This window comes from Vombatus ursinus, unplaced genomic scaffold, assembly GCF_900497805.2.
Source record: "Vombatus ursinus unplaced genomic scaffold, bare-nosed wombat genome assembly UNPS02012319.1, whole genome shotgun sequence".
NCBI lineage: Eukaryota > Metazoa > Chordata > Mammalia > Diprotodontia > Vombatidae > Vombatus > Vombatus ursinus.
Genome location: NW_020952097.1, coordinates 2,287,196 through 2,309,541, shown reverse-complemented (window position 1 = coordinate 2,309,541; position 22,346 = coordinate 2,287,196). Strand labels below are relative to the sequence as shown.

Sequence of the window (22,346 nt, the reverse complement as noted above, 5' to 3'; positions counted from 1 at the left end):
GGGTGTCCCACAGGGCTCTGACTTGGACTTCTTACCTCTCTCTAAACTATTTCATTTGATGATTCTCATCAGTTCCTATGGTTTCAATTATCACCTCTATGCAGACGACTCTCAGATCTACTTGTCCAGACCCAACTTTTCTTCCAGTCTCCAGTCTCTTGTCTGATCTGCCTATTAGACATCTCGAACTGGATGTCCTGTAGATATCCTAAACCCAACATGTTCAAAACTGAACTCATCTGGGGCAGCTAGGTGGCGCAGTTGATAGAGCACCAGACCTGAAGTCAGGAGGACCTGAGTTCAAATGTGACCTCAGACCAAACACTTGATGTGTACTAGCTGTGTGACCTTGGGCAAGTCACTTAACCCCAATTGCCTCACTAAAAAAAAAAAAAAAACTGAACTCATCTTTCTCTCCAAACCCTCCCCTCTTCCTAACTCCCTTATTACTGTGGAGGGTACCACAGTACTCCTAGTTACCCAGGCTCACAACCTAGGTGTCATCCTTACTCTCAACCCTCTCCCCATATCCAATCAGTGGCCAAGGCCTGTCATTTACATCTTTGTAATATCTCTCATGTATGCCCCCTTCTGTCTTCTGACACTGATACCACCCTGGTTCAGGCCTTTATCACCGTTCACCTGGACTATTACAATAGCCTGCTGGTTGTTCCCCCTGCCTCAAGTCTCCCCTAACTCTAATCTAAATTCAGAGAGAGAAAAGAGAATGAAAAGGAATAACTTGGTGTAACAGCTCTCTTAAACATACCATGAGAAGCAAAGGCAACAGTCCTTCCCCCTGAGTCTCAGTCAATCAAGTTCCCTGTGTCTTATCAAAAAAGGTACAGGTAAGTGTCCCTTAAGTGGCTTCAAAGAAAGGATCAGACTCCATTTGTCATCATAGTGATTGGGAAATTCATGAAACTGATCATTTTATACTAAAATCTGGGTGAAGTATATCCAGTCAGTCAACAAGCATTTATTAATCTACCAGTTTAATAACCTTGCCAAAAGTGGCACAGTGGCTAGAACTCTGGGCCTGGAATCAGAAAGACCTAAATTCAAATACAGTGTCAATTACAAGCAGTGTGACCTTGGGCAAGTCACTTAATCTCTGTTTGCCTTTCCTCAACTGTTTAATGGGGATAATAATAGCCCCTACCTCCAAGGGTTGTAGTGAGGATTAAATATTTGTAAAGCACTTAACACAGTGCCTGGCACACAATAGACACTATCTAAATGCTAGTTGCTATTATAATTATTATTATTATTAAAAGGAAATAAGGTTAGTCTCCCATGAAATGCTGTCTCTTGGTCACCTGCTCATGTGCACTCATGCCTGTACAAGCATGCTGACTTGTACACGATACATGCACAGGCAAGGACACGCACCTATCACCTGGCACGTCCTTGTCACTCTCTGGGCGTCACTTTCCTCCTCTGTGAAATGAATGGGTGGGACTCTAATTTCAGCCCTTCCAGCCCTCAATTTTTTTGAATCTATGAGACACTGTTGACTAGCTAAGGACAAGGTGACGAATCAACAAACTGAGGCTGCAGGAATAATGGAAACCGATCCATGAGGAAAAAGAAAAGAATGAAACTCTCAGCCACCTCCATCCCACATCCTGGGGCTAAGTAATGGGCGGGAGAAGAATGTTGGGAGCAGGGGGCGTGGCCACGAACGCCAGGGAGGAGCTGGAGGGCTAGGTGGGGCGGGGACTAACTTCAGGTCACGCCCAATGTGGGCGTGTCCCGGGCTCCCGGAAGTCACCTCTGAGAAGAGAAAGGGGACTGGGCCAAACTGGAGGCAGGGGCCAGGCTTCCCCGCGCACGATCCTCGGATTGGCCCAGAGGCGCTGGCGCCGGCGCAAGCGCAGCGTCGCCTCTGGTTTCCACAGCAACGAGTTCAACAGCTGCTCCGAAGAAGGGGAAGAAACGGGAGGAGACGAAGGAAACGGAACGTCCTTCGGCCATGAGTTTGTCCGAGGTGGATGAACACGTGTCCCAGCGCTACCTCATCAAGCGGCGGCTTGGGAAGGGGGTGAGAGACCCGGTTGTGAGGGAGCTCCTGGTGTGTGAGGAAAGACACCGCCGGACCTGCCCCCGAGAAGACTGCGGTCTGTGGGGGCCCCAGGGTGGAGCCCCCTGTCTGAGGAGACCCACCCCCTCCTGTCCTTTAGGGGCCCCCAGATCTGATGGGTCCCAGGACCCTGCCCTGGGGGAGCCCCTGTCTGAGGAGGAGACCCACCCTTCCTGTCCTCTAGAGGCCCTGAGATCTGATGGGTCCCAGGACCCCACCCTGGGGCAGCCCCCTGTCTGAGGAGACCCACCCCCTCCTGTCCTCATGATATCAGGGGAACTCAGAACCCCCACCCTCAGGAAGATCCCTGGTATGAGTGAAAGAAACACCTCTGCCTATCCTCAAGGAGCCCCCTGATCTGAGGAATACCCAGGGTCCTACCCTCAGTGAGCCCCCTGTCTAAGAGGAAAATACAACCCTGCTTGGCCTCTCTAGGCCTCTGGTCTGTAGAGAACCCAAAGGCCTGTTAAGGAGATCCTGGTATAAGGGAAAGATACAGCCCTACTGTCCTTAAGGAGCCTCTGGTCTGTGAGAGACCCAGGGGCCTTCCCTCAGGGAGCCTTTTGTATAAGGAGGACTATAGCCTTGCCTTTAAAAAGCAAAGGGTCCATAGAAAACTCAAGGACTTGACCTCAGGGAGTTTCTTACTTAAGGGGGTAATAGCCTTGAACTGTCCTCAAGGACAGGCCTGAGGATAAACAACCTCAAGGGTCTTGTATTCTATGAGAGACTCAGGGTCTTGTCCTCAAAGAGCCCCCTATCTGAAGTGGATAGACAGCCTTGCCTCTGGTCATTGAGGACCCAGGGCCCTGCCCTCAGGGTTTCCCTGCCTGAGAAGGAGACCAAGCACTGCTTATCTTTAAGAAACTCCATGATCTGAAAGGACTCAGGACTCTGACCTTAGGGAGCCACTGGGCCTGGCCCACAGGAAGACATCTGGTTTGTCTCCTGCCAGTCCTCAAAGAGCTTCTGGTCTATGGGACACTCAAGGAGTCACCTATCTGAGAGGAAGACGTATACTTACCTATATTCATGGAGCTTCTGGTCTTTGGGGTGGGGGAGAGGTTGGACCCCACTCTCAGGGAGCCCTTGGTCTGAGGGGGAGACCCAGTACTGCTCAGTTCAAAACAGAAGAGGCAAGGTATTGAGACAAGAAAGGCATTGTAGCAGATTATATAGTGTCAAATAAGTATAAATAAAGCACCATTTTGCTTTTTACAGTGGAAAAAACTGCAAATCAGAGTTATATAATGTAACATCACATACCAATTCTGCCCCATTGGATCTCTCTACATGCTTAGGGTCATGTCTCTCTCAAACACTCCTTGGCTGTGGAGATCTCTGGCTAAGCCCTGAAGCTAACCTGAGTCTCTTGACCAAGGACAAACTAGAGTTGGGTGCTAAAAAGCAGGTATGGTAGTAATTGTTAGAGAAGGGGTGAGGAATGAATTCTAAGAAGGCCCACCACCAGCATCAGGTTGTGGAAAGGTCAGAGGTCAGGGATGAAACCATCCTAGCTGGGGTGGCCCCTAGCCACCCTACTTTCCAGGTCCTACGGAAAGGAAAAGGCACGGTTTCTGCTCTCCCAGGCCTATGGCATCGTTTGGAAAGCTGCAGATCGAAGGACAGGAGAAATTGTGGCCATCAAGAAGATTTTTGATGCCTTCAGGAACAAGACGGATGCACAGGTGAAAGGAGTAACAGAGAAATGAAACTTCGGAGGGAAGGGAAAGGTGATGGTAGAAGGGACAGACATATTGGGGAAATGAGATCACGTACCACTAGCAATGCCCTTTATGTTTTATTACAGAGAACGTTCAGAGAGATCATGTTTCTCTAGGTGAGCATCTATGATGTGACATGACCTAGCTTCATGCCCACAGCACTCCTTAGACACATAAATACTGCCCCAGGTTCATGCTTACTTGGATGAACTTGTGATTGCATTGATATGGGTACTCTCTCTAGTAGTTCAGACTTATCTGTCCTGAATCAAACTCACCCCTATATCAGAGGCCTTTTAAGGGAAAAATCTAGCATAGGGAGGGAGACATCCCTGCTTCCATGAGAGTCTGGCCTTACAAAATCACAAAATTTCAGACTTAGAAGAGATCTCAGTGGCCATCTAATACAATAAATATCCCCTCTATGATCTGTACAACTAGCAGTTTTCCAGGTTTTATTTGACAACCGCTATGCTTTAGAAGAATCTGTTTGGAGGCAGCTAGGTGGCGCAGTGGATAGAGCACTGGTCTTGTATTCAGGAGGACCTGAGTTCAAATCCAGCCTCAGACACATAACACTTACTAGCTGTGTGACCCTCGACAGGTTACTTAACGCCATTGCCTAACCAAAAAAAAAAAGAAGAAGAAGAAGAAGAATCTGTTTGGCAGCTGTGTGGAGGAGAGGCTGGATATAAGTTCATATGAAAAAAGATCTGGGGGTCTTAGTGGATTGCAAACTCACCAGTGAGGTGAAAACCAAATATACCAATGAGATCTTAGGCTGTATTAAAAGAATAAAAAATGAGACAGTAAATCTACTATACTTCCCCTGGCGAAACCACAGCTGGAGCAATAGTGTTAAGCACCACATTTTCAAAGATCATGGACAAATTGGAGTGCATCCAAAGAAAGGCAGCTAGAATGATGAAGAGACAGGGAACTATGCCATTTCAGGACTGGTTGAAGGAAATGGGAATTTTTGGCTGGAAAAGAAAAGGCTGGCACATGATCTTTGTCTTCAAGTATTTGAGAGGTTGTCATATGAATGAGGGGTTAGAGTTCTTTAACTTAGCTCCAGACAAAAGAAGTAGGAATTGGATAGAAGTCCTTGGGAAGCAGATCTCAGTTTTATGTAAGGAAAAACATCCTAACAATTAGAACTGTTCAAAAGTGAAATGAGCTGCCCCAGGAAGGATCGTTCCTCTTCATTCAGACTACGGAAACAATTACTGATCATTTTGTAGAGCAAAAGTGACCAGTAGGCCATATGTGGATCACAACACTCCTGTGGCCCAAACCAGATTAAAATGTAATTGGGAAATATTTAACAAAATAAAAATACAATAGAACATAGGTATCATTACATTTCAAAACTCAGTAAATATGCTGCCCACAGGGAGCCTTATGAATAGTAGTAGTAGTAGTAGTAGTAGTAGTAGTAGTAGTAGTCCCTGTTTCTATTTGAGTGTATCACCTTTGTTGTAGAAGGTATTCTTCCTAGACAAGACTCGATGATGTTTAAGGTTCCTTCCCACTCTGAGATTGTGTGATTCTGTACTTCACATATGCAGTATATAGATTCTCTTCAAATTATGTTAGAGACTATTCTCCTTAAAGGAACCTTCTACAAGGGGCCTCAAGAATGACAAAGACTGGAACCAAGACTTGTCACCTTGCCCTTGAGCAAGAAAGCCTGGTGCACTCTGGACTGCCAGGTCAGTGTCAGCGAAGCCTTTATGTAACTCTTGCCAATTTGTGCTTCCTGACCTTTCATCCTTAGGAGTTTGATAATCATCCCAACATCATCCGGCTTCTGAATGTCATCAGGGCAGAAAATGACAGGGATATTTACCTAGTATTTGAATCCATGGGTGAGTTCCCTTTCCCTCATGTCCTGAATTTGTAAACACAAGTGAGTGAATTCTTATGTTCTAACATCTCATTATCCCATTCCCTAAACTCTACTCACCTGGCCGCTGTGCCCTTCATTTCCCATGCAGACACAGACCTTCATACTGTCATCCGGAAAGGGAATCTGCTGAAGGATATTCATAAGTGTTACATCCTTTACCAGCTCCTACGTGCAACCAAATTCATTCACTCAGGAAATGTCATCCACAGAGACCAAAAGGTGAAAACCCCAAGGCCTACCCACTCCCTTCTACCTTCTCCCCACTCTTCTTACTGACACCTGCTTCACCAGGCCCCTACATCACTGATTCCCTCTGAATCCTCACTGACTCTTACCTTAGGGTCCTTGCACCTAAAGGGATGTAAGGGAAGGGTAAGGTTTCCTGTAACATAAAATTCTAGATTTTTCCTACAACCTCAAAAATAAAACATTCCTCCAAAAGTACACAAATACCCATCTATCATATTGTTTCTCCCATCAAGTTCCTCACATCATCCTATTAGACTCACTTTTTCCTAGTATCCTCATCTTTAATCTCAAGGTATCCACCACACCCCCAGAAGGTCCTAATCATTATTCCTTGGGTCCTCACACCTCCCCCATAACATTACGACAGTTTTCCAAGCCTTGACATATACACACTTAAACTTCCTACACCCTTTAGCCTTCCAATGTTCTTCTGGATGCTGACTGTTGTGTAAAACTCTGTGACTTTGGCCTTGCACGTTCCCTGAGTCAACTTCATGAGGAACCAGGGAACCCAGCCCTGACAGAGTATGTGGCCACACGCTGGTACCGAGCCCCAGAAATCCTGTTGTCTTCACACCGGTAATGGGGGACCTGGAGAGTGGTGACACACCAGGAAAACAGGGATAGGGAGGTGGGCAGCTGTGTTCATACTGGGCCCTGAAGATCCTTTTGTCTTCTGATTCTTCACACCTAGTATTTCCCCTCGCCTACTTTTGTGCAAGACTTGTCCCCTCTCCCTGCCACCAATCCCAGGCATGCCTTTATCTTCACCCCACCCTCACTTCTGTTGCAGCCTCATCCTTACCTCATCTTCCTCCCTCATCCTGGGCATGTCTTTACTCCCTGACCCTGCAGGTACACACAGGGTGTGGACATGTGGAGCTTGGGCTGTATCCTAGGGGAGATGCTGCTTGGGAGACCTTTGTTCCCAGGAACTTCTACCCTCAACCAGCTTGAGCTAATCCTGGCAGCCATCCCAGCCCCAAACAAAGAGGGTGAGGACTGACTGAGGAGGTATATTCATCCCAGCCCTGACTAGTGTTCCAACCATGTTACTATGTAATCACTGAGTAACTAGGTATTTCCCTGCCCTTCCATACTGTTTGTGGCCTAACCAGAGGGGGTGAGATTGAACAGAGAACTATCCATCCTGGTCCCAGCTAGAGAGAACAAGGCTGATTGACATTTGGCTGGCAGGATTGGGGCGGGGGGGTTACCCTGGCCCCTACAGAGTGGGTGAGAGTGACCAGGGGGGATGATCATTCTACCCTCGGCCAGAGGAAGTAGTTTCCCCCAGGACCACTTTTTGAGCCCCTGTTCCTCCTCTGTTTGCCCCATCTGTCCACTTTCATTCCACTACCTTCTGCTCTTTGCATCCAGAGTTCCTGACCATTGGCTCAGACTACAGTGCTTCGGTCCTCTACCGGATGGGCCCCCGGTAAGTGTGGGTTTGAAAGAGAAGGGTTTATGTAAGACTAATGCTTCTTTTATCTTCTTGATACATTGGGATCAGTCACTCAGTGCTAGGTATAAAAAGTAACTCTAAACATTGAGCACAATGTTTTTTGGGTCAGAGGCCAAAATGATCACTGAAATTAGGGGCTGCTGGTAAGAGACTTTGATGAAACATGCATCTCCATGGCAGTTCTCAAGCAAAAAGATCCCCAGCTGGATTCCTGCCACCAGTATTGGTTAACTTTTCACTACCTGCTATGCAGAGTATCAAGAGAAGTATGATTTATCCTCCAAAGACCCTGACTTGGCGATCAGAGCCTTTTTCTCCTCCTCCTCCTCCTCTTCTTCCTCCTTCTTTTTCCCTTCCTCCTCTCCTTTTCTTCCTCTACCTCAACCTCTTACCTGCCTCCTCTGTTGGCTCTGCTTCCCCTACCACCATTCATAACTATATTTGACTATAATATTAGTGAATCTTGAAGTATAAATTATATAGAGATAGAAATGTTTCTGTTATAATTCCATGTTTTTTCAATGCCTAATACATGCAAGGAGCTGTATAGACAGTAGAGTTACAAAGATAGGAAATTGTTCTGTCCCTGTTCTCTCAATTTCATCTATTAGAGGAATGACCCGCATGTACTACAATTTATTTGTGTACAAGGCAAAGTATACTGGGAACAATGGAGAGATTTAGACAAAAATACTTTAAGAAAAATCTGAGGAAAGAGAACTCTAAAAGCCTGGAGGAGGATAGCCCCTCAATCAAACCTCAAAGGAAGAAAATCTTAACCAGTGGAAAAGAGAAGGGAGAACATTCTGTGATGGAGGGCCTGTGGTGATACACAGAGGTGGGAGAGAAGAGGTCAAGATCAGACCAGTTTGACTGGAATATAGTGTGCCAAAGGGAATAAATCAACTTGTTCAGTGTTATGTTTAGTGATCAAATGCATTAGAAACAACATTTATTACTTATATCAAGTAGCTGCTTAGAGGATGGTTTCCTGATAGAGAGGTCTTGCTATCCAACTAAATGTCCCAATTTAGAACAAAAATTCTGGTCTTTAAACATCCTTCCAAAAGCTTCCAGGGAATTCTAGGTAATTATTTCAGACTAGAAAGTTTATATTAAAGTTACAAATAAAAAACAGATGGTTTCTCTGGCAAGAAGGGAAAACGAGTCAATGATTTTTTTTTTTGTGATGTAAGATTATGACTGTAACATACAATTTCATTAACTCTAGGATGAGATATAGGTATTGTAAATACAAAGATTCAAGAAATAGCCAAGTATGAAAACAAACCCAATTGTATAACAGAAATTGTTAATCTCATCTGAAACCTGACAGCAGTAATTCCAAACTTTTTTTGTTCTGAGAATCCCTTTCAACAACAACAACAAAATGTGTTGAGAACCCCCAGGACAATTTAATGTACTACTCAGAATATTCTGCAATTGATTACTGTTTAAGGCAATATTAAAGAATTTTAGTGCAAACCCCTTGGATGATCAAAGGATCCCAAAGGATTCATGAACCACTAAATGAGACCCACTGCCTTATAATATCTGCCAGTATTGGTATATAGGCAATTCATACTTTTAATGGTAGAGGTCTTTCAAATAAGCATTAGGCTTTTCTTAATTTTTTATTTCATTTGTCCACAAATTTGAGAGACTAATTCTGTTTCAAAAAGTGTATTTAGGAAAGGGAAATTATGTGAAATAAAGAGAGCAATATGAAATAAGGCTCAAAAGATAGGTTAGAGACAGACTGTGGAAAGCCTTAAATGCGAGGCTAAAGAGTTTAGATTTTATTGTATAGGTAACAGAAAAGCCACTGGAAGCCTTTGAGCAAAGGAGTGATATGGTCAAGACTGCCTTAGCAAGATTATTTTAGCAGTTTTGTAAAGGATGGATTGGGGTGGAAAAAGGATCTGAGGTAGGGAAAACCAGTTAGGAAGCTTTTATGATATTCTAGTCAGGAGGTCATGAGGATCAGCACCAGGGTACCAATTACCTTAGAATTGAGTTGGGGAAAAACCCTAGACATTCTTTACCTCCTAGGAGAATTTCATCCAGTTGGTGAGCTTCTATCAGGCTTTGGAGCACCTCAGGGGCTTTCTGCAAGACCTTTGTTATAGGTCACTGTTTCATGTTTTAAGTATTTGTTTTAAGCATTAAATCTTTGAGGGATTTGAGAGGAAAAGATATTCAAAAGGAACATTATGAGGGATGTGGTAAGGAATCAACAGGAGATAGTGAAAGGTGTTTGTTCAGATAGAGCCAAGCTAAGTTTTTAATGTGTCTGATCAGTGAGGTTCCTTGACACTAACTATCAAGCAGAGAAAAGTAAATGGTCCATTTTCCTAGGGTTGGAGATTAATGTGGTGGTTTTGAGGGTAGCCTTGTGACCAGGCTCAGAGTATTGCTTAGGCAGAGAGGTAATAAAATTCAAGGGAACCCGTGGGGTGGGCAGCCAGGATGTTGAAGTCATTGAGGCAGCCAGGAAAATGTCCTAAAGATCTGTGGACAATGGCAAAAACAGGCTGGGAGAGCACGCAGGGATTTCAGTAAAATAGTGAAGAGATGGTGATCTGAAAGTGGCTATAGGGAATATATAGATACATAAAACATGTTTTTATATATATATATACACATATATACATATATACACATATATGTTGGGGAATAGAGGGGTAGGAGAATTCTCACTGCTAGGCATAGCTCATGTAAGGGTATACAGGGTGTCCTTGATTCTGGGCATTCCCATTTGTTATTAGGAACATAATCTGGCAGCAGTATGTATGCCAGGTGGATTATAAACAGAGAGAGAATATGAGCGATTCCCATTAATGGGACAGAATATAGGAATCTAATAAGATGAAATTTAAGAGATATGTCACTACTTACACTTGGACTCAAATTCCATTCAACAAGTACATGTTCTGTACCTACTACATTGTGATAAGTGCAGGGGATACAATGGCAAAAGGACAGTCCTGCCCTTGTGGAGCTTTTATTCTACTGGATTATTATACTGGATTCTACTGGAAGGAAGAGGGAAAAGTCAACTTTACAAGTATAAGATGGGAAATATATGGCGAGAGAGCATTTCACCTGAAAAATATCTGGGAGATGTGGTAGCCTGGAAGCACAGATATGGAGGCTGTCTGAAACTATATCAGTACAGACATGGGGTCCCGGACTAGGGAGGGATTGATTTCTTTGGGCTCTGCCCTGGTCAGGTTGTATCTTGTGAAAACATATTGTGCTCAATTCTGGGATATTGATAAACTGGAAAGAGTCCAGAGTGGGCAGCCAGGATGGTGAAGGGTCTTGGAACCATGCCATATGAGGATCAGTTAAAAGAACTGGGGATGTTTTGCTTGAAAAAGAGAAAATTTAGTATGGACATGATAGCTGTCCAGGTATTTTAAGAATTATGATGAGGAAGAAGGATTCAATGTATTCAATTTGGCTCCAGAGAACAGAACCAGCAACAACTGGTGTGAGTTGCAAAGAAGCAAATTTAGGTTTAACCCAAGGGAAAACTTCCTAACAACGAAAGCTGTTCTACTAAAGTAGAATGGTCTGCCTTGGGAGGGAGTGGCTCCCCCTCACTGGAGCTTGTCTTCAAGCCAAGGTGGATAACCTCATGGTAGGTGTATTGTAGATGGGATTTTCATTCAATTAGAGGTTGAACTAGATAGATAGCTTCTGAGGTTCCTTTCAACTCAGATTTTGTGATGTGATTCCTAATACAGATTCTGAATTCACTTGACATCTGTTACATTCAGTACCCCACTAATTCTCCAGGCCTCTTTTCCTCCCCATTTCCTCCTCTCCCTTCCTCTTACCTTCCTTCCCACTCTCCTTCTCTACCTATCCCTCCCTCATCTATCCCTCCTGCCTTACTGCCTTCACCCTTCTCTCTTCCCTCTTTCCCTCACTTCTCTCTCTCCTTTTCTCCTTCCCTTCTTTTTGCTTTTAACCTTACAAGTTCTTCTCCAGGTCATCCTGCCTGAGTCTTTTCTTCCTTTTCCAATCTTCCTTTTTCTCCTCCTACCTTCACCCTAACTTAGATCTCTCTAGGGTCCAACCCTAACCAAGGACTACAGGCCCTCCTCCATTGACATCTTTTAGGCCTTGTTCTATTGTATCAAGCAGATTAGACTTACTTCCAGAGTTAGGATTCCTGGGTTCAAGAGAACCCCAAGATTTATCAGTTATAAGACCATGTGTCAAGACCTTTCACCACTCTGAGCTTCAGTTTCTTTATTTGTCCTTCCACTGCCTACCTCTTGGGTGGTTGTAAGGACAGCACTTTGTAATTATCAATGCACAATAGAACTGTGGGTTATTCACATCCCTGGGATTAAGCCGCCATGGCCACGGTGTTGGATCCCTCTGGGGTTAGAGGGCGCAGTGAGGGACAGTGGAGCTCCCAGATATGGGACTACAACAGAGTGACAGAGTATGGTGAGATCAGCACTTGCCTCCAGGCAGCTACTGACCCTGGACTCCCGCCTCCCACCAACCACTCCTCCTGAGGCCCTGGACCTGTTGCAACGACTCCTGGTGTTTGACCCTGAGAAGCGGCTGACAGCAGATGAGGCTCTGAGGCACCCTTACGTGAGGAGGTGGGGAGAGAGCCGAGGTGGTTAAGGGAGGCCCCAGGGGAGGCTGACAGGAAGGGAAGGCCAGGAGGGAATGTGAGGCCCCAAATCAGGTAGACAGTGGAGAGAGGCAGGGAAAGGGAAGGCCAGCACCAAGGAGCTAAGGATGGGGGAGAAGGAAAGGGGGCAGAGTTAGAGAGCAAGATTCGCTGACGACAAGGATGGAAGGTAGAAGAGAGGCTGGGGTTGCCTAGGAAGGAGGAGAGTAATCCAGGCAAGGCTGACAGTTGGCCGCAGAGTGGAGGCCAAGATTGGTTGAGGGAGGGGGAAAGATGTGGATCTTTTGGTGTGATGCCGATGAGCTGAAGACAAAGGAGTCTGGGTTTAGAGGATTCCCAGATGAAACCAACAGCAGCAGCAGGTTAAGATGGAGAGAAGGCTGAGGTCAGAGAACTTCCTGAAAGGAAACTGTCATAGCTGCACCCCTTAGATGTGTGAATGGAGAAGTGAGGGTAGAGGAAGCACTCCCCAGGAGAGCAGTGGGCAACATCCACCTCTGAGTTTCCCTCTGACCTCTGACTCCAGATTCCACTGTCCAGCCAAGGAGCCAGCCCTGGAGTATGAAGTGATCCTGCCCATCGATGATGGCGTGCAGCTCTCTGTGCTGGAGTATCGCAACCGGCTGTACAAGGTGACCTCCAGGAGCCTCTGCCTCTGCCTCTTCTCTGTCATATACACAAGTGTACACATGTGCACACGCATACAGGCACATATACATGCACACATGCACTCACCTATGTGTGCATATACCCTGTGCATGTGTGCCTTGCACTACATATACATATGTGCAAATGAAACTCATAAACACCGCAGATGATGTGTGTACTGAGCGCGCGCGCACACACATACACACACACACACACACATACACCTCCCTCAGAACCTGGATGGCAGCTACTAAGGATTCCCCTGGTCATCTCCCTACCAAGAGTTCTCATGAGTTCTCTCCTGAATGCTCTTTTATCCAAATACTCCTTCCCCACCTCAGGCCCATGGAGTTTGACTTGCCTGGGTGTCAGTCCCTCCCCAAGACGTTCTCACTCCCACTCTTAAGTATTCCCTCACTCCAGGAAATCCTTCATTTCAGGTTCTACACACACATAAGTTACTCCCTCGGCCTAGATATTCCCCTCACCCCTCCACTGGCCCACTTTGAATACTCGCCAGAGGGACTCTGAGATGTCCCCTTCCCATAGATGATCCTAGAGCGAAAGGCAAACAATCGACTTCAGAGCCTGGAGATTCAGAGAGAAGCCCTGGGGGATCTTCCCAGGTCAAGCCCTGTGCCCCTGCCCTCCCAGAAGGATCCCCTCCCGCAGAACTCTACCTCTGAGCGGGCCCAGGCCCCAAGGGAACCTCGAACCTCTGCCCTGAGGGAACGTCGTTCACAAATCCCTGGACCCAGGCCACAGAGTGAGCCCGCTCCCTGCCATGGTATGTGATCTCTGAGCCTTTCTGATGTTGCTATATGGTGTGACCCTGAATCCCCACACCACCCCCAATGGCATATGACTCCTTGACCCTTTGGTGTGTGATTCCTGATCTGAATCCATTTTATGTTATCAATTTCCCAACTCCTTCCCTCCCCACCAGTGTTATAACCCTTGACCTCACCATGGTATTTGATTCCCTAACCCAAACCCACACAGTTATAATTCTAGCCCTCACAAAGGTGTACAACCCTGACCCTCACCATGACATGCTCCTTCACTCCCACCCCAAACATAGACACCCTTGGTCCCCGGCAGGGGTCAGCACCCTCTATCCGGCTACAACATCGAGGTTTCTCGGGGAAGAGGGGACAATCATTTTGGGGTGATGCTCGCACTCTCACTGGCCCCACTGGGGTAAGTTTATTCGTTTCTAATCAACTAACACCTGCTATGTACCGCGTCAGGGGTTAGGACAGCACAGGGGGGAATGATTTCCCTGTCCTCTGAGACCTCACAGTGTAATCTGACCACACATGTCACTACAGTAGAAAAAAACTTGGTCAGTCAGTGAAGTGCAAATTGAGGACAGTGTGAGACCCAAGGGAGGAGAGATCACTTCCATTTGGGCTTAAGTGGTAGTGACAGGGAAGGCTTCATGGTGGAAATGGCAGCAGGGCGAGGCCTCCGCAGAACCAAGGGGCTGCAGCAGGCAGAGATTGGGGATTTATATGTGTTCTGTTCCAGGAGCAGAGAATGTCTGAGGAGATGCACGGATGTGGGAGGGGCAGTCAGCACCAGAGCCTAGCCAGATGTGGTCCAATGGAAAGTGTGTATAAGGATAGAGTGTGAATGAAGGTGAGAAGGGTGGGTGGGATCCAAACTGAGCAGGGCCTTAAGTGCAAGGCTGAGAAGGCTATGTTTTCTCCTGTAGAGCAACAGGGAGCCACTGAAGGGTTTTGGTCAAGGAAGGGACGAGGTCAGACCTGGCATCGGGTCTGGAGGAGCAGCTCTCTGAAGGGTGGATTGGAGGAGGAGAAACTGAGAGCAGGGAAACAATGTTAAGGTGGTCACAATGGGAGAGGAAGAGAGGAATGTGAAAGCTGTGGTAAAGGTAGAATCAACAGGATTTGGCAAGTGATTGGATGTGTGAAGTGAGGGAGAAGGATAAGTAAGTTCAAGATGACGCTGAGGAATCAGTCCTGAGAAGGAGGAGGGGGATATTAGGGAGGTTAAGAAGAGGATGCTTTGAAGGGAAGATGATTTCAGGCTTGAACATGTCAAAGCTGAAGGCCATCCATATGGAGATGTCCATGTAGGTATTTGGAAATAGGCCTTGGGGGCTCAGGAGAGAGACTGAAGCTGGGGATGCAAGTCTGAGAATCATTCGCATAAAAGCGAATGACACTAAAGGGAAAAAGTAGAAAGAACAATGGACAGAACCTTGAGGCAGCCAGGACACAGGAGAGTGACTCAGCAGTTCCAGACTGTCTCCCTCCTCTTATCCCACCTCGTCTAGCCACCTCCTGGTCTTCCCCTAAGCCCTCCGCCTTTAATTCTCATTGCTGCAGCCCTGATGTGCCCCATCTCAGGATATGATCACTCACCTGAGGGCAATAACCCCATCAGCGCCAGACAAGGGGTACCTGTCTCTGTTTTTAGGAGAAGCCAGGCCTGAGGTCAGCCACGTCTACCCCTTCCCTCACTGCCCAGGCGGCAGCTGCAGTGACCAACCAGGCCCTAACACGAAAGGACAGTTCCCTGATGGGTGTGATGACTTCCACAAACACCAAGCTGGTGAGGGAGACCAGATGCAGAATGCTATCATTTTCCTGATGCTGACTGTCCCTCCACAGGCTTTAGCTGCATCTTCCTAGACATTAAGAAGTCAGAGAACCTGGGTGTGAATCCCAGTTCTGCTCTGTGACCTTGACCAAGTCACTCACTCACCCTTTCTGAGTTTCAAGTTCTTTATAAAATGAGGTGATTGGACTAGATGATCTCTAAGGTCCTTACTCCCTGTAAACCTTATGATGCTAATTGTCCTTCCCCCAAAGCTAGTCATCTCTCCATCTGGCACTGACTGTCCCTTCCCTGACATCACTGTCATTTCCCCAACATTAACTGTCCATTCTTTATACTGGTCCTCCCTTCCCCCATGAATTCTTCTTTCTTCCCAGGTCCCTCGCTTGCCCCCTGGCCCCACTCAGGAAGCTCGAGCTCCCCTGCGGCCTGCAAGGAAGATGTTCCAGTCCTCTGCCTCCCAGGGGACTATGGGGGCAGCTAAGGCCTCCCTGGGAGGCTACTCCCAGGCCTACGGAACCATCTGCAGGTCAGCCCTGTATGATCTGCCCCTCTCTTACTCCTCACTCCATCCCCTCCCCCATGTACCTCCATCCTGATTCCCTTCTAGAGACATCCTAACTTTTTACCCCTATGTACTTCTTCTAGCCCCTGACTGTCTGTATTTGCCCCCCAGAGATATCCCCAGCCTGCTTCACCCCATGGACTTCCCTCACCTGATCCTCATGACCCCCTGAACCCTCACTGAAGCTCCCTTACCCAGACACTCCCAAGAGATAAGAAACCTCCTCTGAGCCATCCTCTCTGACTCATTCAATGGGGTCTCTGGTTTGAGGAATGTTTGGCTTCAGCCATGGGAGTCCGTCCCCTTTACCCTTCTCGTAAACACCAACAATTTATTTTCAACATTAAAGTCTCTGATTTTCTGCATGGCTTGGTATTCCTCAAGCATAGGGAGTTGAGCTCCCCCAAACCCTGACTTTCCTCTTCCTGCCCTCTACCCAGGACTGTGTGTCTATGAGTGACAGTCTTTATCTGATCATGCATCTCTTGCCAAGACTTAATGATTCCACATACAGATATATTGTTTATGATCATCTCTTCCTTTGTCATTGGTGTTAACCATATGTAGTAATGTGAGTCTCAGAGCATGCTCAAGGTTTCTGATTCCAAGAGGTTATTGAATCTCGGGCCTGGGCCTCAGCTCTACAGTGTATCAGTGGGATACTAACTAGGGCATTCATTGTGGGGGAGGGTGTAGTTCACCAGGCATCCAGAAGTCTGGAAACATATCAAAGACCACAATACTTCACTGAATCAATGGGACACATAGACACCCGTGTGATGATACGATGATCTGAGTGGTAGAAAGTTCGAGTAAATGGGGGGATCAGCTGCGCTAAGTCTGGGCTCTCTTTTCTCTGGTATTTTCACCAGGGCTGGCTGACATCCAGCCCTGGAAACAGCTTTTCCAAAGCAGTGGCTTTTATAGTCTTTAGGTAGCAGGGAGATAATCAGGCAGCTTTTCAGGCCTGGTCTCAAAAGAAGCAACCCCTTCCTCCTGCTGGCAAAGCCAGCCCACACCTGAGGCTTTCTTATCCCAAACGGGGCACATCATGTGTTGGGGCCCCTGGCCCTGTTTAAATGTGTGCTGAGCAGCAGAGGGGAGCACTGTATGAAGAAAGGCCATTGGATGGGGATAACTGGATCTTTCTTAAATGGAGTAATAATACCCACCAACCCCATAATAGAAGGCAGAGAAAGAAAAGATGGTGGAGGAAGTCAGAACCTGTTTAACTCCTGGGAGGGCCTCTGTCTGGCTCACTCCCACCCCAACCCTCATTCTCTTACCAGGGTCTCTTTTCTTCCTTGGTCCCCTGAGAAAAAGGCAGAGATCCTGGGGTACAGCCACTCCCTGGTCTCCTACCTCAAAGCAAAGAATTTCCTTCTCGTTGCCTGCTGAAGAGGCAGCCTGGTCCAGGGAAGAAGCAATAGCTTAATGACCAGGAGACCTTGGTCCCAGCCTGGTCAGTGCAGGCAGGCATGGAGCCCACTAGGGGCTCTAAAGAAGGGTTCTCAACAATTGTAAAGAACTACAGAGGAACAGGTGGGAAATAAGAAATGTGACAAAGACATCTCCTAAGGCCTGTCATTGATCTTCTCTGGTCTGAACTCCCTGGCTCCCTCACACCTTTGTTCTCCTTCACTCGGCCCTGCCCACATCCTGCACATACCTTGTAGGATGAGGCACAGGCCCACACAGGTGCTAACACTGGTCTTATGTGTGATTCATCTCTATGTCATAGGAATCCCAGACTGACTCCATCTCGGTACTTCTGTTTCACACACTCCTAAGACATTCCTGATAAGATGTTTGTGTAGTTTGGAAGAATCTAAGACTCCAAAGCCAGGTTTAATAAATTCAAGTCTAATTTATTGATGCAGCAAATTAGTGTTCCCTCAGCCCTCCCTCTCTCATCCCCTGGAGAGGGTGGAGGACACATAGGCACTGGGTCTGTGCCATCCCCTCCCCAAGGGGAACTCTCCCAGCATCTTATGTCCATCATTGTGGGTGCCCCTCTTCAACACCCAGAGAGGCATGCATCCATCTAGGAGTAGGAGAGATGCTAGCTCAGAGCCTCAGACCACACTGCCCCCCTTTTCTAGACACCCAACCAGAACCCATAACTCCCCAGGGTCCTACCCCATCCACCATGCAAATCAACCAGCTTTTATTAAGTGCCTACTGGGTATGAAACACAGTACCTGGTGCTGGGAAGACCATCTTCCTTGTAAATTCTGTAAGATAGGGTTTTCTCTGATCCTAAGACCTCTCCCTGCCCTCACATGTTCCCTCCTCCCTCCCCTAAGCAGGGAAGAACTCCCCTGGGAGCGCAGACACACACACACACACACACACACACACACACACACACACACACACCCCCACAAAGCAAAGATTTTCCACCCTTTCTCTCTGTTGGAGAGGCAACTTGGTACACTGCAAAACAGCACTACACAAGGAACCAGAAAACCTGCTCTCTTGTTCCAGCTCCACAGTTTTCTAGCTGTATATCATGGAACAAATCACTTCTCCCAGCTCCTTTCCTCATCTGTAAAAATACCTCAGAAGGCCATTATGAGGCTCCAATGAGACAGTGTGTGAATACTCTTCATAAACTGTCAAGCTCTGTTCAAATGAGGATTTGTTACTTCCAAATTCCTTAGACTGAGAGATGCACTAATAGGCTGGGCAGAGAGAGAGAGGGATAGACAGATTGTTTAGCAGACCAGGGGGAGAAAGGACAGGCAGATAATTAAGCAGACCAGTAGGAGAAGCGACAGGCAGATAAGTAGACCAGTGCATGGAGGTAGGGGGTTGGAGCATACATCGTCCAATTGAAGATGTATTGAAAAGCTTTGGAATAAAGGAAGATAAAAAAAATGAACAGATGGACAGACAGACCAATATAATTAGATGGGCAGATGGGAATAGTCCCCCAAAAAGGTACAGCCCACATTCCAAAGGCAGGCAAGGCAGTAGCGCATCATTGTGGGGACTAGGTCTGCCCACGTACACTGGCCTTGTGAGCACAGTGAGGATAGGGGTGGTCCTCTACCCCTGGGCAATGATATCCGTCATAAGCCCAAGGGGACATCCTGCTCTTCAGGATATGGCACCCACTCCCCACCCTATCTCAACCCACCCTATTTAGAGATTTGGCATCTGCCTTGGTCACTGGACCCACGATGGAGTTGAGCGTGTTAGTGGTAATGTGAGTCAGTGATAGTGACACTCTGGGCAGGAAAGATTGCCAGGGTGTTGGATCATTTCTTGGTCTTGAAAGTGCCCAATATCTTGGGCATGAACTTGCCCACCTTGCGGTCCCTAGCATCAGCCTCGCCTGCCCCAGCCTCGCCTGCCCCAGCCTCACCTGCCCCAGCCTCCTCCTTCTTACAGAAGACCTCAAAGCGACTATAGACACGCTTTTCCTTCCGCATACTCTCCATCTTTCGCAGCAGGGTGTCTCGTTCTTCTAGGTTAGCCGGGAGTGTCCGGCTGAAGCGATTCTGGCTCCCAAAGCTGTCTGAGCGGAAGATGGCTGAGCACTTGTCCTTATCAGACATTTCATGGGCCCTGCTTGCATCCAGGGCAGCAGCAGGTGAGCAGTACAGCTCAGGGCTGCTGTGGGCTGCACCTCCTGCCCCAGCCCCAGATCCAGCCCCACCACGATGTTTCTGGTTGTGAGCATTGATCTGCTCCAGTATCACCTTCGTGTCATCTCGAAGGTTACTACTGTAGAGGGCATTAGGTGTGGCAGAGGCCAAGCGATGCCTGGAGCCCCGTTCCTCTGCCCCTACCTCTGGGCTATCTCCCCGTGATGGTCGACGGGGGCCCTCAGGCTGCCCATTCTCCTGGGGCCCTAAGAAGCCACCCTCCTCCTCTAGCCTCTTCTCCCCCTTGGGACTCAGCAACTGTTTCAGGCGAAGTGAGCTCTTGCGCAGGAACTCCATGGAACTGGACTCTGGTTGGCCAGTATCTTCCTCCCCAGGGGTCCCTATCTTCTGGGTGTCCCCAGCAAATGTGAGGCTACTCCTCCGCTCAGGCACTGGGGGTATAGGACTACTCCTCCGCTCAGGCACTGGAGGTAGGGGACTGCTCCGCTGCTCAAGATAGGCTGAGGTGGGGCTTCCCTTCCTTTCAGGATAGGCCAAGGTGGGGCTCCCCTTCCTCTCAGGGACAGGTGGCACAGGGCTTCCCTTCCTTTCTGGAAATGCTGATGTGGGGCTCCCCTTCCTCTCAGGGACAGGTGGCACAGGGCTCCCCTTCCTTTCTGGAAATGCTGATATGGGGCTCCCTCTCTTTTCGAGCACTGGACTCCCCTTCCTCTCTGGATAGGCTGGTGTGGGGCTTCCTTTCCTCTCAGGTGGAGGACTTGCCCTGCCCTGGGGCAGGGCAGCCCTGCCATCAGAGACAAGAAATCGAGAGGGCAGTCTATCGGTACCCCGACCCAGGGTGTCAAGAAGCTGGGCAGCACTCACAGTAGCTGCACCTGGCTGTCTCTCAGCCTCTTCATGCAGCCGACTGGCAAAGGAATCCCGCAGATCTAAAAGGCAGCTCTCGAGGCTACGTCGCTCCCCACCAGCGCCCCCACCACCTGTCCCGGTCTCTTCCCGCCATAACTGTGACACTGCTGCTTTGCTAACAGTGATCAGACCACCTGGCTTCTCCTGGTCCCGGTCCCGGTCCCGGTCTCTGTCCCGGGCCGGGCCCTTGTATTTCTCCAGCAGCTCTGCCACCTTGGAAGAGGAGGCTGTCCGCACTGTCTCGCCACCCTCACCCACTGTCTCACTGACTGTCTGCTCCTTCTGGAAGAGCTGTACTTTCTCATTTGTGGCCCCAGCACCAGCCCCACCTCCAGGTCCCTCCTTTTGGGATGAACTGAAAATGAGGGAAGAGCGAAGCCGGGAGCTTCTCTGGATCAGGGGGTTAAGGCGGGAGCGGAATGAGTCCTGCTTGACCAAGGCTACCCCTTCAGCCACCTCTCGCTCTGGGCCATCCCCCCCACCTAGAGCCTTTGGGGGAAAGGGCCCCCCAGTCCTGAAAGAGGAGGGGAGCAGATCCCCAGTGGGTAAGGGATAGCGGCCAGGGGGATCACCCAAGACTTCATCATAGGATTCTGCCTCCATGGGGCCAGGCAGACCCTCATCTCCACCATCAGAGTGGCAGCCGCTGAGGTAGGAGGAGATACGCCAGTTGCGTAGCCCTGCCCGGCCCTCAGCCCCACCCTTCCGGCTGGGTTCCATTTCTGGTTCAGCCTCTGGTAGAAACCACCGTTGGTCCAAACTCTGCTTCTGTGTGGGTGACGACTGGCAAAGGAACCTTTGCCCAATGTTAGGGCGCTGTGGAGCACCAGGCTCCGGTCCACGGGGTTCAGGGTCAGAACCATGCCGGACTTCCCTTGAGGCACTGGATGGCACATAGTCCAGCCGCAAGTGTCCACCAGGACCCTCAGGATGAGGGCCAAAGCCCTCTAACTCTGGGAAACGGGGGCTCCCCTCTACCCCACAATCTTCAGGGTCCCCAAAACCCGGACGTCCAGCCCGCAGCTTCTCAAACAAGCCCTGAGGCCGGGTAGCTGTGAACTGAGGTTCAAACTGGTAGTGTTGCTGGTAGAGCTGGTCACGGTGAAAGTGGCTGGTCTGAAAGCGGAAGTCATCACCATGGCTAACAAACATCTGACGGGACACTTGGCGGGATGCAGCAAAGTTCTCCGTGGCTCCATCAGCAAAGGTATGTCTCTTAAAGGCGTCCATCTCTAGATGCTTGGCTCGGAGAAAGCCCCGGGAGCTGGGGTCCCCACTATTGCCAGCCTCCATCTCCAGGTGTTTGGCACGGAGGAAGCCCCGATTACCAGAGTCTCCACCATGCCCAGCTTCCATCTCTAGGTGCTTGGCACGGAGAAAGCCACGAGTGCTGGGATCCCCACCATGGCCAGCCTCTATCTCCATGCCAGGCCGACGTGAGAGCATCCTCAGTCCATGCATATCTCCCACACCCCCCGAATGCCGGAGTAGGTCATCCCTGCGGAAGGCTGATAGGAAGTGACGGTCAGGGTCCAAGAAGGAGGGGAAGCCCAGGCCCTCATCACGTGGTGGGAACAGCAAGTGGGCACGCTTGGGGAAGAAAGACCCTGGTCCTCCTACAGGAGCCCCCATCAGGGGCCCTGGGCCCCCATATGGAGTCAGGGCATACGTGTCTGCATGGGTCAAGGCCAAGGCCAAAGCCCCAGCTGCAGGGATCAATGGCTCAGACTGAGCAAAGAGGATGCGAAATTCCTCATCAAAGCTGGATACCAGCTCTCCCTGGAAAATATGAGCGATGCTCCGATGAATCTTCTCAAAGGACCACATGAAGCTAAAAGGAGGAAGACATAGAGGTCAGGGATAGGAAGGACAGTGGAGGAAAAACAGTGGAAGGACCCCACAATGAGTCTTCTCAAAAGACTACAAGA

General features: G+C 48.6%; 2 protein-coding genes across 11 annotated transcripts in view; one reads left to right on the top strand and one right to left on the bottom strand.

Moving 5' to 3' along the window:
* Positions 1-1,931: 1,931 nt before the first annotated feature.
* Positions 1,932-16,256, top strand: MAPK15 (mitogen-activated protein kinase 15). 7 transcript variants are annotated; one of them, XM_027857627.1, is made up of 13 exons: positions 1,932-2,044; positions 3,673-3,771; positions 5,588-5,678; positions 5,808-5,938; positions 6,384-6,547; positions 6,824-6,963; positions 7,349-7,406; positions 11,924-12,061; positions 12,623-12,728; positions 13,294-13,531; positions 13,826-13,944; positions 15,190-15,324; positions 15,708-16,256. In XM_027857627.1, the coding sequence occupies exons 1-13, from the start codon at positions 1,976-1,978 to the stop codon at positions 15,927-15,929; spliced, it is 1,710 nt and encodes a 569-aa protein (XP_027713428.1). In that variant the 5' UTR covers positions 1,932-1,975; the 3' UTR covers positions 15,930-16,256. The 7 variants fall into 7 exon arrangements, with proteins under 7 accessions (XP_027713428.1, XP_027713427.1, XP_027713432.1 ...); XM_027857626.1 differs by having other exon boundaries at positions 3,633-3,771; XM_027857631.1 differs by lacking the exon at positions 15,708-16,256 and adding an exon at positions 14,275-14,385 and having other exon boundaries at positions 3,633-3,771; positions 15,190-15,273.
* A 1,482-nt stretch (positions 16,257-17,738) lies between these two features.
* FAM83H (family with sequence similarity 83 member H) overlaps positions 17,739-22,346 on the bottom strand; it is a 43,710-nt gene continuing 39,102 nt past the window's right edge. For all 4 annotated transcript variants that reach the window (XM_027857769.1, XM_027857770.1, XM_027857771.1 and 1 more), the window contains one exon: positions 17,739-22,249. In XM_027857769.1, coding sequence (XP_027713570.1) covers positions 19,159-22,249 — 3,091 coding nt within the window. In that variant the 3' untranslated portion in view covers positions 17,739-19,158. The remainder of the gene's footprint in view (positions 22,250-22,346) is intronic.

Excerpts from the sequence above, each read along its gene's own strand:
- MAPK15 (XM_027857626.1), top strand. The coding sequence starts at position 1,995 with ATGAACACGTGTCCCAGCGCTACCTCATCAAGCGGCGGCTTGGGAAGG. Across the intron at positions 5,939-6,383 it reads TCATCCACAGAGACCAAAAG|CCTTCCAATGTTCTTCTGGA; the intron begins GTGAAAACCCCA and ends TACACCCTTTAG. Across the intron at positions 15,325-15,707 it reads CTTCCACAAACACCAAGCTG|GTCCCTCGCTTGCCCCCTGG; the intron begins GTGAGGGAGACC and ends CTTTCTTCCCAG.